Source organism: Pan troglodytes, chromosome 1 (genome assembly GCF_028858775.2).
Source record: "Pan troglodytes isolate AG18354 chromosome 1, NHGRI_mPanTro3-v2.0_pri, whole genome shotgun sequence".
In the NCBI taxonomy this organism is placed as follows: Eukaryota; Metazoa; Chordata; class Mammalia; order Primates; family Hominidae; genus Pan; species Pan troglodytes.
Window position 1 is genome coordinate 44,615,887 of NC_072398.2, and position 15,721 is coordinate 44,631,607.

General features: G+C 50.7%; 1 protein-coding gene across 9 annotated transcripts in view; it reads left to right on the forward strand.

Annotated features, from left to right (window-relative positions):
• The window catches only part of PIK3C2B (phosphatidylinositol-4-phosphate 3-kinase catalytic subunit type 2 beta), a 71,107-nt gene that overhangs the window by 17,590 nt on the left and 37,796 nt on the right, over nt 1–15,721 (forward strand). For 8 of the 9 annotated variants that reach the window (XR_010150944.1, XM_016936888.4, XM_063792910.1 and 5 more), the window contains 5 exons: nt 6,292–7,308; nt 10,850–10,950; nt 11,567–11,721; nt 12,040–12,160; nt 15,519–15,630. Coding sequence is in view for 8 of the 9 variants with exons in the window: in XM_016936888.4 (XP_016792377.2) it covers nt 6,376–7,308; nt 10,850–10,950; nt 11,567–11,721; nt 12,040–12,160; nt 15,519–15,630 (1,422 nt within the window). In the remaining variant the exon portion in view is untranslated. Of the gene's footprint in view, nt 1–6,291; nt 7,309–9,048; nt 9,399–10,849; nt 10,951–11,566; nt 11,722–12,039; nt 12,161–15,518; nt 15,631–15,721 lie in introns of those variants that run through there. The other variant, XM_016936926.4, reaches the window with a different exon arrangement.

The window sequence follows — 15,721 nt, forward strand, 5'->3', positions numbered from 1 at the left end:
AGGCACCATTCACATGGTTTTCATTTTTGTGGTCGGGGGTATCATTCACATAGAATACAATGTGTGGGGTGCCCCCTAGAGTTGTGTGACATAGTGGCATTGGCCCCAGCCATCTCTCCCTGGATGGGCTGCAGAGTAGCAGAGACGCAGGCCCTGATCTACCCTTCCTCTTTCAAGGGACCGACATGGCTATTTGTTTTTATACAGAATCCCTAGTAGCCCTTGAAGACTAAGGGAATGGAGCAATCTTAATTTAAATTTAAATTTAATTTAATTTAATTTGAGACAGGGTCTCTGTCACTCAGACTGGAGTGCAATGGCACGATCACGGCTCACTGTAGCCTCAAACTCCCAGGTCCAAACAATCCATCCACTTAACCCTTCCCAGTAGCTGGGACTATAGGTCCATGCCACCACACCCAGCTAATTTTTTTTCCCCCCATAGGGATGGTCTTGAACCCTGGGCTCAAGCAATCCCCCTGCCTCGGCTTCCCAAAGTCCTTGGGATTACAGACTTTGACATGAGCCACTACGCCTGGCCCTAGAGCAATTTCTAATGTAGAGCCTGACAGAGAGAGAACTGAATTGGGGAAGTGGGGAGGCAGGAAACATGAAACCCTGATTCCTAAAATACTTTCTGCGTGTCCTCTAGTCCTGGAAAATGAAATCTAGGGCTTGAATTTTTAGAGGAAGCCAGGTCGCTGTGTTTCAAGGTCGCTGGGACTGGTTGCTCCTGTCTTTCTGTCTCTGGAGTTTCCTCGTGTCTGGCTGCTGCTCTCTGAACCTTCGCTTCACCTTGGGGGTGGCCTTCTTGGTCCTGTGGGGGATGCTGTTTGTCCTATTTCCTCACTGCCACCTCTCAGCATCATAGTGAGCTGAGTGCTGAGCCTTTGGGAGGAGCATTGCCAGTGTGGCCCTGGGCGTGAGATCTGTCAGAGGGCTGGGCTTCCTTCCCTGTGTGGCTGAGACAGTCTAGTGGTGGCCTGGCCCAGAGCCAGGAGGATAGTGGTTAGAGAGGGGTAGCTCGCCTTTCCTCTGTCTGAATTCCAGTCTGGGAAGAGCTTCAGGAACAGTGCCTGCTTGGATCACCCTGGGACCTTTCCTTCTCTTTCCTGTGACTTTGGAGTCCTCTGAGAGATTTGACCTAAGGAATCAGTAGGTTGGAATCAAGGAATCCCAGAGCTGGAAGGGACTGTGTGTGGTTTTCTTGCCATCCTTGCACCTGCCTTACAGATGCCAATCCAACCTGGTTAGTTCCAAAACCCAGTCCTGTGTCTGAAGGATACTAAGGAGCACACCACCTACATCCTGACCACCCATCTCCATGTCTGAAAATTCCCCACCTCCCAGAAGGTTCTGCCCTGACATTCCAGTTCAAGCTCAGTGGAAATGATGGGAATTTGGAACTTGAGGAACGTAGTAGGGGTGATGGATCCATAAACATGTAATTTTGAATAAAATATCTTAAGCCTGTGTTTGAGATATACACTGGTTGCTATTGGGAGCCAATAGCAAATAGCAAATTGGAACAATTTGAACCAAGTCACGGAGGTATCACATACGTGGTCATGAATGGTTGGAGGTGAGAGGGAGAGCAGGGCAGGAGAGAGTCTTATAGAGAAATCAGAGAGCCTTTGAAATATCTTAGGCAGGAAGCGAGGTGATCAGATTTACATTTTAGGAAGAGCCCTCAGGATGTTCTGTGAAAAAGCCTTGAAGAGGCCAAGGTTAGTAGGGGGAAGGACTATTAGGAGGCCATTGTAATAGCCCAAATGAGAGAAGATAAGGGCTTGAATTAGGGCAACCACAGTTAGGATAGAAGGAAAGATTAACTTTGGGAAGTATTAAGGAGGAAAAGGTGGCAGGCCTTGGCAATTAGAGAGAGGGGTGAAAGGAAGGGGGACTCTAGGATGACTGCAGGATTTTTAGCTTGGGGGACTGGGTGGTGCCATTCACCACAATGAGGAACCAGGAGCAAGGAGCAGATTGTGGGGAGGAAAGAAGATGATAGTTGAGTTTTGGACATTTGGATTTTGAGATATGAGTGGGCATGTAAACTTGAAGGAGAGATACATATTTGGAATCATCAACATGTGAGTAGTATGGATAGGAAACAAGAATAGATGAGATTGCCCAAGCAGAGGGGGTAGAGTTAACAGTAAGCTGAGAATAGAATCCTGAGCCAACACCAACATTTCAGGGGTGGACAAAGGAAGAGGAAGACAAAGAAGGAGGAGATGGAGAACAAGAAAAAAATATCTTCATGAAAGCCAGGGGGAGAGGGTTTAAGGAAGAAGGGAATGGTTTGGAGAGCCAAATACAGCAGCAATGTCCAGGCAGGTGGAAATGGCTATGGAACTGGGCAGCCCAGGCATTGTTGCTGGAGCAGTTTTAGTGGGATGTGGGGGGCAGACATCAGATTACAATGAGTTAAAGAGTAAATGGGAAGGGAGAATTTGGAAACATCAGGTGTAGTCCATTCTCTGGAAGCTTGGCTGAGAACGGAAGGATGAACAGAGAGGACAAAAAGTCAAGGGGAGCTGGGCATGGTGGCTCACGCCTGTAATCCCAGCACTTTGGGGGGCCGAGGCGGGCGGATCACCTGAGGTCGGGAGTTCGCGACTAGCCTGACCAACATGATGAAACTCTGTCTCTACTAAAAATACAAAATTAGCTGCGCGTGGTGGCGCATGCCTGCAATCCCAACTACTCGGGAGGCTGAGGCAGGAGAATCGCTTGAACCCGGGAGGCGGAGCTTGCGGTGAGCCGAGATCGCGCCATTGCACTCCAGCTTGGGCAGCAAGAGCGAAACTCCATCTCAAAAAAAAAAAAAAAAAAAAAAGTCAAGGGGAGGTGTTTAGGGTTCGGAGTTTTTCCTTTCTTGTTAAGATTAGGTGAAGCATGTTTATGTGCTGAAGAGAAAAACCATGTTAAGGAGAAGAGATTGAAGATACAGGAGAGGGAAGGGAAATCCATGGAGCATTATCCTAGAGATGAAGTGGATGGGGCAAGAGCAGAAGAGGATTGTGCCTCAGCAGGAGGCAGGAATCTGCTTCCCCTGGGCCAAAAGGAAGAAAGTGAAGCTGAGTGCAAGTATGCATAAGTGGGTGTTGGAAGAGCGGCTTGAAGTTGAAAAAGATTATTTCCAATGGCCTGAATTTTCCTTCTCACAATAGTGCCTGCTAAGGCAAATCTTAATACTCTGCTTGTCCTAGCTCAGCGCTGAAAATACACAGTCATTCTCTGGATTAACATACTTAAGCCCAATCCAACTTTGAGCATTTATCTGGTATCTCCTATCTATAAGGCACTAGGCCCTCCTTTTCCTGGGACTAGTCTCCCAGCTCCAGGCAGCTAGGTTCTGGATATCTCCATCTGCTTATGCTACTCCTTTGAATTTCAAATAGCAAGACTCCCTCATACCCACTGTGGATAAAAAGTGATCTGTAAGGAGCTGTGGAAAGGCAGAGAAATTAAGTTAACAGTGAACTGCTTTAGATACTCTGAGGCTGGGCTTGGGCCGGTCTGTCCTTGGTGAACTAATTCCTAAGTGCAATAGTTGTCAGATTCACTGAGCCAGAACCCTTCAGACCAGGGTCCTGTGCCTATACCTGACAGATGTACCAGGGTCCTGGGAGGGCACCCCAGGGTAAGGGATACCTTTGTCCTAACTTATTTTGAATCTAAGCAACTTGCCACCCAAGAGTCTATCTGAGCCTTTTTCCTATTGATGTTTTCAACATTCTAATCATGAGGTATAATTTCATGTTTGTTACCTGTTGGGTGAAGCAGTACAATAGAATGAACATTTTCTGATAATTTTTATGAAACTGTCAACCTCTTGGCTGCTGATGCTAAGAGTCAGAAGTGACTACTTCACACTGGTCTCCCCCAACCTAATCACAAACACACATTCATAGATCCACAGTTCTGAGGTTGGGCTACACATTAGAATCTCCTGGGGAGTTTTTAAAAAATACCATTACCCTACCACAGAGCAATTAAATCAGAATCTCTTGAGAGTATTCAGGCTTCAGTACTTTGTTTTTTTTAGACAGAGTTTTGCTCTTGTTGCCCAAGCTGGAGTGAAATGATGCACTCTCAGCTCACTGCAACTTCCGCCTCCCGGGTTCAAGTGATTCTCCTGCCTCAGCCTCCTGAGTAGCTGGGATTATAGACGTGTGCCACCACGCCTGGCTAATTTTTTGTATTTTTAGTAGAGACGAGGTTTCACCATGTTAGCCAGGCTGGTCTCGAACTCCTGACCTCAGGTGATCTGTCTACCTCAGCCTCCCAAAGTTCTGGGATTATAGGCGTGAGCCACCGTATCCGGCCGGGCTTCGGTACTTTTTAAAAGTTCCCCCAGTCGGGCCGGGTGCGGTGGCTCACGCCTGTAATCCCAGAACTTTGGGAGGCCGAGCTGGGTGGATCACGAGGTCAGGAGATCAAGACCATCCTGGCTAACACGGTGAAACCCCATCTCTACTAAAAATACAACAAATTAGCCGGGCGTGGTGGCGGGTGCCTGTAGTCCCAGCTACTTGGGAGGCTGAGGCAGGAGAATGGCATGAACCTGGGAGGTGGAGCTTGCAGTGAGCCGAGATCCTGCCACTGCACTCCAGCCTGGGCGACAGAGTGAGACTCCGTCTCAAAAAAAAAAAAAAGTTCCCCCAGTGTTGCTAATGTTGCAGCTGGGGTTGAGAACCACTGGGCCAGACTGACCTTGTCATTACCACCATTTGTTGAGTGCTTCTCAACTCTGTTCACGTCATGGCTTCTAGAGAAAAGGATACCACCGCTGAAGTAAGTGGAAGCACTGGCCTGGAGATCCAGTGTGGCTTCCTGAGGGCTGGGGGAAAAAATCAATATTTTGGCACACCTGTAAGACATCAGGTAGCCGGGTCTCACCTGTTGGCAAGCTTTGTTTTATTTTATATATTGGTGTATTTTGGGAGGATACTAGTGCAAGCTGAGTAATTACAAGGTCCGTTTCACAGGGTTCTCTTGTACTTTTCATTTATAGTTTTATTGAGGTGTAATTGACATATAATAAAATATACAGATTGAAAGTGTGTAATTTGATAAGTTTTGACATGTGAGTATACCAATGAAGCCATGACCACAATCAAGATAATGAACATATTCATCACCTGCAAAGGTTCCCTTGTGTCCCTTTGTAATCCACCCCTCTTTCCACTCTGTCCCCCAGATACCGCTGATCTGCTTTCTGTCATTATAGATCAGTTTGCATTTTCCAGAATTTTATATAAATGGAATCATATGTACTCATACTGTTTTGTCTGGCATCTTTTACTCAGCAAAGCTATTTTAAGATTAGCCTTGTTATTGCATTTGTCAATAATTCATTCCTTTTTATTGCCAAGTAGTATTCAATTGTATAGGCATCACATTTTTAAAAATCCATTCACTGTTGATGGACATTTTGGGATATTACAAATAAAGCTGCTGTGGATATTCATGATCAAGTCTTTGTGTAGACATATGCTTTTATTTTTCTTGGATAAGTAGGAGTGATAGTTGAATCCTGTGTTAGGTGTATGTTTACCTTTTTAAGAACCTGCCTGTTTTCCAAAGTGGTTGTACCATTTTACATTCCCCACCAGTAGTGTATGAGAGCTGTCCTCTTCAAATTGACTGGAGAAGCTTTGCTTCCATCTCTTCTTCTTGGCTAATGGAAGGTGCCTCTTGGCTGGGCGTGGTAGCTCACGCCTGTAATCCCAACACTTTGGGAGGCCTAGGCAGGTGGATCACCTGAGGTCAAGAGTTCGAAACCAGCCTGGCCAACATGACAAAACCCTGTCTCTACTAAAAATACAAAAATTAGCCGGGCGCAGTAGTGGGCGCCTGTAATCCCAGCTACTAGGGAGGCTGAGGCAGGAGAATCACTTGAACCTGGGAGGTGGAGGTTGCAGTGAGCCGAGATCGCACCATTGCATTCCAGCCTGGGTGACACAGCGAGACTCCGTCTCAAAAAAAAAAAAAAAAAAAGGTGCCTCTCTCTCTTTTTGGGGCACAAATGACAGAGGTGAGTATAGGGATTAGGGCGCAGAGATGAGGCATGTAGAGATGAATGGATGGATAGTTGGATATAATAAATAGGTAAAGTTGTCTTGGTATCCCTTTTTTCCTCCATCTTCCTGTACATTCCATTAGTTGTACACAACGAAGAAGCAGGCACTGGCCCAGATAATATCACCTAAATTGGATTATTATGGATGATTAGTAAATCTCTCTTTGTGACTGATTGATATTTTTACCCCTCACCTGCAGGCGCCCAGACACCATGTCACAACCCTCCAGAACTGACGTTGGCAGGAAGTAGAGACTTTGTCGCCTGTGTCCCCCATCCTCACCATGTCTTCGACTCAGGGCAATGGGGAACACTGGAAGTCCCTGGAGTCAGTGGGCATCAGCCGCAAAGAGCTAGCGATGGCCGAAGCCCTGCAGATGGAGTATGATGCCCTGTCCCGGCTCCGGCATGACAAGGAGGAGAACAGAGCCAAGCAGAACGCAGACCCCTCTCTCATCAGTTGGGATGAGCCTGGGGTAGACTTTTACAGCAAGCCAGCAGGAAGGCGGACCGACCTCAAGCTGTTACGCGGTCTCTCTGGCTCTGATCCTACCCTCAACTACAACTCACTCTCCCCACAGGAAGGGCCGCCCAACCACTCTACCTCCCAAGGGCCACAGCCTGGCTCAGATCCCTGGCCCAAAGGCTCCCTGTCTGGAGACTATCTCTACATTTTTGATGGTTCAGATGGGGGAGTCTCTTCGTCCCCAGGACCAGGGGACATAGAGGGCTCTTGCAAGAAACTATCCCCACCTCCTCTGCCTCCCCGAGCTTCTATCTGGGATACCCCTCCCCTGCCTCCCAGAAAGGGGTCCCCCTCATCCTCCAAGATCTCCCAGCCCAGTGACATCAACACTTTCTCTTTGGTCGAACAATTGCCGGGCAAACTGCTAGAGCATCGGATCCTAGAAGAGGAAGAGGTGCCGGGAGGTGGGGGTCAGGGGCGCCTACTGGGGTCTGTGGACTATGATGGTATCAATGATGCAATTACTAGGCTCAACTTGAAATCGACCTATGATGCGGAGATGTTGCGGGATGCCACCAGGGGCTGGAAGGAGGGCCGAGGGCCGCTGGACTTCAGCAAAGACACCTCTGGAAAACCCGTGGCCAGGAGCAAGACTATGCCCCCTCAGGTGCCCCCCCGCACCTATGCCTCCCGCTATGGCAACCGAAAGAATGCGACGCCTGGCAAGAACCGCCGGATTTCTGCAGCCCCGGTGAGGACCTTCTTGTGTTTCTTCTGCCTTCCTTTCTCCATGTCCTTCAGAAACAGGGACTAGTCTCTGCTGTTCTACATCCAACTCTGCCAAGTCCTTACCCCTTTAGGCCTCTCCTACTCTCTTTGGGACCCTGGCCCTGGTGGGGGAGGTCCAAGGGAGGCTTGATTAGGGGTGGACACCAGTAGAGGGAGGGCTCCTTCTCAGGGCCAGGTTTCATGTATCTTGGCCAAAACGGCCCTTCTGGGGCAGGCATTTGGGAATCCTGGTTCCTAGCGTGTGCCTGCTTCCTGATGTAAGGACTGAATTGGGAGTTATGGGATTCATTATTGACTGGCTGAATGGCCCTCTGGACCGGAGCAAGTTGCTTCCGCTTGCTCTGAGGCCCTGCTCTGCCAAAAACGCTGCGTGGCGATGAAGATCATTCACAATAGTAACCACTTGTTTAGTGCCCACTGAATGCCAGACCCTGGTCCAGATCTCCACAACAACCCTTCCTGATAGTCCAAAGCCACACAGCAAGCACTAGCAGGGCCAGCATTCAGCCCTGGCCTCTCTCGTTCCTAAGCCTTCTCTCTCCTCCTCTCCTTCTCCCTTTCTCTCTCTCTCTCTCTCTCCCTGCTCTGTTCTTTATTGTGATAAAATATACGTAACGTAAAATTCGCCACCGTAACCATTTGGAAGTGTGCAGTCAGTGGCACTGACGACATTCACATTGTCGTGCAACCCTTGCATTATTCATCTCTACTCATTCTCTTCTCACAATGAAAATATTTAGAAAAAATATGCAGTATGACAAATAGTTTTATTTTTATCAGTACATAGTGTAAAATAGCGAACTATCTAGGTCAAAGCCCCCAGGCAGGTGCCAGGGCAGCTCTGATCTTTTTTCTGGTTTAGGGGAGCTTCAGCAGCATCTCCTGGGTAGGACCAGAAGGCCTATTTGTGTTTCATCCTTGGTCCCTGGAAACCCTGGCTGCAAGGAGTCAAGAGACAAGTGACACCCCCATGGCTGATGCCTTTTTTTTTTTTTTTTTTTTTTGAGACGGAGTCTCGCTCTGTCACCAGGCTTTAGTGCAGTGGCGCTATCTTGGCTCACTGCAGCCTCTGCCTCCCGGGTTCAAGAGATTCTCCTGCCTCAGCCTCCCAAGTAGCTGGGATTACAGGCACCTGCCACCACGCCCAGCTAATTTTTGTATTTTTAGTAGAGACGGGGTTTCACCACATTGGCCAGGCTGGTCTTGAACTCCTGACCTCAGGTGATCTGTCCACTTTGGCCTCCCACAGTTCTGGGATTACAGGCGTAAGCCAATGCCCCTGGCTGCTGATACCTTCTGTGACAGCTTAGCATTCTACTTCATTCTGTCCTGGTTTCCTCCATAGCCATTGTTTAAGGGGCACTGGGGTTTTCCCACCTTGTGTCTAGCCTTTGGGAACCTTCCCAACAGTTCTTCCTTCCTCTGCTTCTGCTAAGAGAGTCCCCCCAAAAGCAGAATCAGCTCCTGGGATAAGCCACATCCCTAGAGCTCAGGGATTTTTAAAGGCCCTGCTCTGAGAGGTGGGGCTGTTCCCGCTATTTATAGGGACTGGGAGATTCCTGTTCCCGGCTCTGAGTTCCTCACACCCAGCTGGGCCTGCTCACTGAGTCAGGGCACCCTGGTAGGTGGTCACCTCTGTCACTCCTTCTCTCTCCTGCCTCCCCTACTCCCTCACCCTTCCCCATCCCCTGCATGTCATCAGAGTTCTGAGACAGAGCTCAGCCCAGAGTCTCCTTGAAGAAGCGGGCACAAAGCAAAAAGCTCTTGCCAGTTCTGAGTGGGGAAATGCGGCCTTGGTCCTCCCCGGCTCAGCTTGTTGCAGGGGCTCAGCCTGCTGGGAGGGGGGACCCCTTGGGCCCTCGGCCTATACCACCGCCCCGCTTTCGTCGGGCTTCCAGCCAGAGGGAACCTCCTTATCCCAGGCCAGCGGAGCCAGCTCTGGAAATGGCTGGCTCCAAATGCCAGCCTGATACCCCTGTTGCCAGCCTCTGCCCGGCAGACTCCCCCAGCCAGCATCGGGTGATGCCACCAGGGCCTGCCAGCTGGGCAAACGTAAGTGGCTTTTGTTTTCTTATGGTGCCAGTGAGTGGTACAGAAAGGGCATGAGAGTGGCCTTCAGTGACCACTCTGTTCTCTCCCTCTCTTGCCTTCTCTTCCCTCCCCCCACTGTCTCTCTCTCTTTCTCTTTTTCTTCCTCTCTCTCTCCTTTCTCTTGTGGGTTAATTGCTGACAGTGGTGCTATTGTTTTGACTGGGACACAGGCACGAACTTGGCAGAGCCAGGGCCTCACATGCCAACTGTCCCCACTGCTGCCCTCCCCTCTGTGCACCCCCACTCCCCGCCGCCCATGCACACCCAGGGGAGCAAGGCTAACAAGAGAGGGTCAACCAGAGGAAACAGTCTGGATATTCAAATGAGGAGCTCAGTTGCTGTCATCTGCCCCAAGAGGCAGAGAGGACTTGAGAGTAGCCAAGAGGTTGGGTGAGAGATATGAGGCGTTGCTATGTGCACAGGCCGGAGCTAGACTCCCCCCAGAAACAGCTGTTGGAACCACATGCCGGCCGAATCTCCATCTGAGCTGAAGCCTCGTCCCCGGTGTGGCCTCCCAGGCTGCCCTGAGCAGACCCCTCAGGCAGAAACCTGTCATGCACCAGCTCTCCCTCCCCCTCACTTCCTTCTCCCTAGGGCTGGGCTACAGGCCTTGCTAGGGGCTTCTTTAGGAACCCTCCTGGGTGACTGAAAGCAGCTCTGGGATGGGAGACCGTTTGGGACCTTGTCTGAGAATCCTACCACCACACACGTATTTTGAGAGAGGAAGTGGGGCCAAGGCAGGCTCCCTGACAGTCCGGCCGTTCAGAGCCGGCTGACTCGGAAGCCAGAGGAGCCAAGCTTCTACCAGGTCCTCCCCTGCCCAGACCACTGCTTTGACGCTTTCTTCCTCAAATAGCATTTACCCAGAAGGCACATGTGTCTGAGTCATCTCCTCTATCTAAGGGTTCTGGGTCTCTCTCTGCTTTGGGTCCCTGGGGCTTGTGGATATTGAGGCTTTAGACCAGGGCCAAGCTTCCCTGGGCACCATTTGGGCCACCCACCTGCTCTAGCCTCAGTAGAGGGGCTGGGAAAAACAGCTGCCTGCTCTGCTCCCTGTCACGCCTCTGGGAGAATCCCCCGGAAAGCCCGTGTTGCAGGAGAGGCCCAACAGCACTGGATTGCCTTACTGGCTGCCTCAGGCTTATCAGACTGTCCCCTCCTGAAGTGGCTTTGGCCACACTCTTGTCCATCTCAGCCAGAGCTTCGCCTCCTTCTTCAACTTGGCTCCTGGTCTCCTAGGACAGCAGATACATGTATTCCCGGATGTCCCATATGTTCTTGTGCCCCTTTCATTGAATGTCGAGTGACTAGAAAGTCTTTTCATCTAGAGTTTGAGTTTAGGTCTGGAGTACCTCATAGGGAGGGGACACCATGAGGAAAAAGGCACTGAGTCGTCTGCTCTTCTCTTAAAGGTGGGCTCCCGGCCCCACACTGTTGCCAATGGCCATGAGTTGTTTGAGGTCTCAGAAGAGAGAGATGAGGAGGTTGCTGCATTTTGCCACATGCTGGATATGTAAGAGTTAAAGAATGGGGCAGGGGATTTGGGAGGGCTGTGGGGGATCGGGAGGGGGGCCATCCATTTCCAAACTTTCTTTAGGAGGGAAGAAGCACCATAATAAGTAAATCTCAGTTCATAGCTATGAAAATGCTTCCTACAACAAGTGTCTGCAGGGTTTTTGAAATCTTAGAAGTCTCACATTTTTAGCAAAATTCATGAAACCTCCATTGAATGGTCAAAGTATCCTGATCACTCTAGAGTCTGACCCTCAGTTGCCCTTAAGAGCAAATGCACCCCAGCTGGCGATAAGAGTGTTATCTGGAACTAAAAGAGAAAGGAAATGGATTCATAAAAAATTTTCCATTAAACTTAGCATGGAAAGCTTTGTCATTTTAGAACTATTTGTACTATTCAATGGTGGGAAACATTTTGCAATTATAAGAGAAGTGTCAAGAAGGGGGTTTCTCAGAGCTGCTACCCCACTGCCCCCATCCTGGCCTGCAAATTTGGAGGGCTGGGCTGAGTGGGGACAGAGGGGCTCTTGAGCCTCAGAGCATGAGGTTCCCAACACACGTCTTCTTGACTACTCTCTTCTAAAGGCACAGTGAGGGTTTTTTTTCTTCCTGTACAGCCTTCGATCTGGCTCTGACATCCAAGACTACTTCCTCACTGGCTATGTCTGGAGTGCTGTCACCCCTAGCCCAGAGCACCTCGGGGATGAGGTCAACCTGAAGGTGACTGTGTTGTGTGACAGGCTTCAAGAGGCACTCACTTTCACCTGCAACTGTAAGTTAGTGAGTGGGGAGAGGATGTGAGCATCCCTTGAAGTGGGGTGGGGATGACTGTGTTTGGGACTCGATTTCCACCTCGTCTTGTGGCCCAGATGAAGGGCAGTGAGGATGCTCCTTTGGGGGTGAGGGGCTGGCTCTGGGGCCAGCATTCTAGTGCAGTCACTTTCCTCAACTCTGAACTACTTGCCTGCTTTATCTGGTTGGTGATGGTGCTGGAGAATACTTAGCTGGGAAGGGGGATCAGGGTGGGGAAACTGAGACCCATCTGTCTTGACATCCATCATGATTGCTCCCCCTACCTTACCCTTCACAGGTTCCTCCACTGTAGACTTGCTTATCTACCAGACCCTGTGCTACACCCATGATGACCTGAGGAATGTGGACGTGGGTGACTTTGTGCTAAAGCCCTGCGGGCTGGAGGAGTTCCTGCAGAAGTGAGTGAATGGGTGGGAGGTAGCCCCTGCCTTCCTGGTAATAAGATTGTGAGGGGGCTTCATGGGATTGGTGCTGGGACTGGCCTGGCAGCTCCGCCCCAATCCCACAGTCAAGACTCTTGCTTTCTGGGCACACTCTCGGCCACGTAGCACTTTCCCCAGGAGCTCTGTCTTCCAGCAGGGTTGGCTGACGTCCTGAGCCAAGTCTGCTGTGGAAAGAGCTTGGAGCTGGGATTAGGCAAAGACTAGGTCATATCTGCTTGCAGATTCTGCTTATGGAGAGATGTGTGTATTTGTGGGGAGGGGTGGGCTTGGGGAGACTATATGGGTAGTGCTGTATCTCCTGCTCTAGATTATGTGTGGTGTTTTTATGGCTGGGGCAAAAGGAGGACTGGGCAGAAGTTCCCTTGTGGAGCCCAGGGGAGAAATTACAATTACTGTCTCTCCCCATTCTCCTGCCAACAAGTCTTTTCCCCAGCTGGCCCGTGCAGCTAGTTATCCTCCTCCCAAAGGCGTGCCTCCAGCTCCTCTCCATCCAGTGCCCTCTCTGGAAAGCAGCCTCCCTGGAAAGTCTGATGTGGACCAGCCGAGGCAACCCCCTTTCCACTACCCTGGGCTCTGGAGGGCTGCAGTGGAAGAGAGGCAGGGGCAAGGTTATCACTTCTCAGATGGTACAGCTGTGTGACAGCAGACAGATAAGATCTGCTTTCCTCTCTTAGGCTTCAGAGCCGCTCCTGCCCCCAATCTCTGTCCACTTGGAGGAAGCACATTTTGGGAATAGAGAAAGGAGAGACCTGTGTCTCACTTCTTAGGAGTGCCCTATAAGTGCCACTGCTTGCTTTTTCTCTCTCTTACATTCAGGTCTAGATGCAAGGATGGTTGATCTATGTCTAGAGCATAAGATTTGGCAGTCAGGATGGAAGATTCATTTCTGGACTTCTTTCTTTTTTTGAGACAGAGTCTCACTCTGTCGTGCAGGCTGGAGTGCTGTGGCGCCATCTCACTCAGCTCACTGCAACCTCCGCCTCCCAGGCTCAAGCGATTCTCATGCCTCAGCCTCCTGAGTAGCTGGGATTACAGGCATAAGCACCACCACGCCCAGCTAATTTTTGTATTTTTAAATAGAGACTGGGTTTCACCATGTTGGCCAGGCTGGTCTCGAACTCCTGACCTCAGGTGATCTGCCCGCCTTGGCCTCCCAAAGTGCTGGGATTACAGGTGTGAGCCACTGTGCCCAGCTATCTGGGCTTATTTCAAATTTAAGGATATTGTGGGGTCCTTTCTGGCCTCTGCCTCCTCATCTGGAAGCTAAGGGAAAGGAAAGAGGCAGGGTTCTGTATGGTACAACTCCAGGGTACCCTTCAAATGTGCCCCACCTTTAAACTCACTTATGTACACACTTTCCCCTAGAGGAACAGGAGGGGTCCTAGACTCAGGGTTGCCTGGCAGAGAGAGTGCCAGGTGGCCTGCCCCTGTTAGAAGGGAACAAGGGGACATAGTGGGTAAGTTGGAGCTCCTGCTGACACCATTACACAGGTTTGAATTCTGACTTGCCACTTACTAGTTGTGAAGGCTGATTGATGCTCAGGGCCCTCTGTGAGCTGCAGTGAGGGTGAAATGTGAGAATGACCTGTGAGCAATCAGTAAATACCAGCAGGGAAGGAGCAGCCCACGGAGAGAAGTCCTAGGGCTCTGGGCTGCACAGATACTGCCATTTCCCTTGCAGCACCCCAAATCCTGGAGCCCCTGGGTCCGGAGGTAATGGGAGCTATCAAGTTCTACCTTCCTGCTAAGACTCAGGTGAAATATTCTTAGTGAGGTGGGACAGGGTCAGTGGTCCTCAGATCACACCCCTCATACTCTCACTTGAATGCATAGAGAGGAAGGCCTTCCACAGAGAAGATCAAGCAAGTCCCCAGGGGACCTGTGTGCATGACTCCTGGCCTAGGAGCCCCACTCCCACCCAACAGAAAAGCACAATGCTGTCTCCTGGCCCAGCCCCCCAGCCCCCCAACACATGACAACTGCCTGGGGTGGGGGTGGAAAGGATGCTCTGGGGGTTCCAGAAATCTGCTAGTTCCCAAGGAAGCCCTGAGATTTTCTACCCCTGCCTGGCAGGAGGGGCTGATACTGAGGGGGTGAGCGGGTTCAGGATGCAGGCTGCTCTCAGATAAGAACCTTGAGGCAGTCCCGTGGGAGGGTTGGGTTTCCTGCCACCTCCCCCAGCCCCACCACACTCTTCCTTCCTCCCAGGCTCTCCCACCAGGCCCAGCCCCGCAGCCCAGCCTCACCACCTCCAGGTTTCGGCTGCACTTCAGTCTTAGATCTGAGAGGGCCTAGATCGGAGATTTGGTCCTCTCAGGATGTGGAGAACCCCTCACTCGAGTCCTCGCGGGACCTAGACGACCCTGGGCCCTGCACCTCCGCCAGCCTTTGCATATACTGCCCCCCTTATGCTCCTGTCCTCTCCTCTCCATTTCTGGCCTAGATTCCCAGCTCTGCTGAGGAAGGAAGTCCTTTTCCGGCTTCTGTTACCCAGCTGCTGAGGCCAGGCCCAGGCCTGCAGTGCTGGCCTGGAGGTAGTTCTCCCTCTGCCCCTCCTCTTGGGTTTCCTTGCTGTTGAAGGTGTGATTTGGGAGAGAGGAAGAGGTTGGATCGCTGAGGGCTCCTAGGCCTTCTCTCTGAAAGGGGGAGTCTCACACATGGGTGTTTGAGCAGGTGGGACTGGCATGCATTTGGGAATTTTCAAGAAGTCATAGAAATTTGTAAGGTTATTCACAAGCAGGCAGGGCCAACAGATGGAAGGCAGAAAAAGAAGTTGGGTGGGGACACTGATCTGGAGGCTTGGTAGGCTTGCCCCAAGTTTTTTTGGCCTCAGCACCCTAGTTGGTAGCATTGGAAGAGGGGTCTCTCGCTGAGCTCCCACCCTGGAGCCTGAGCACAGGCGGACTCCAACATGTCACATGTCTCTTCCTGGTTGTCCCCTATACAGAGGCCCAGAAGATAGGGCTTCAACAACTGCTCCCTGTGATGTGCCTCTGTTTCCCTGCTCTCTCCAACAGTTCCCAGCCCTGGAGTGAACCAGTGATTACTACACGGGTAATAAATATCTAAGAGAGTCAATATTTATACCGGCCAAGGATTAAGTATATTAGGTGGCTTTTGTTTAGATAGACCTCTGTTCCTTCTCCTAAGCTCTACCATGACATTTTTCTAGGAGCCAAAGTAGGGTACAACACAGGTACTACCCCCTTACCTAAACCTTCTTTCTGTATGTCTCTCCCCAAGGCTAAGGTATGCATCTCCCTTGCCACTGAGTCCCCAGGATGCTAATGGTCTTGTCCCTCTACCCTACCAGCAAGCATGCCTTGGGCAGTCATGAGTACATCCAATACTGCCGCAAGTTTGACATTGACATTCGGCTACAGCTGATGGAGCAGAAGGTTGTGCGCAGTGACCTGGCCCGGACGGTTCGTGTGAGGGTGGTGGAGGGTTGCCCAGGGCTGGGGAGGTGGAATGGGAATACAATATAGAACACATCAGGTGGGAGCGGGGTGGGAG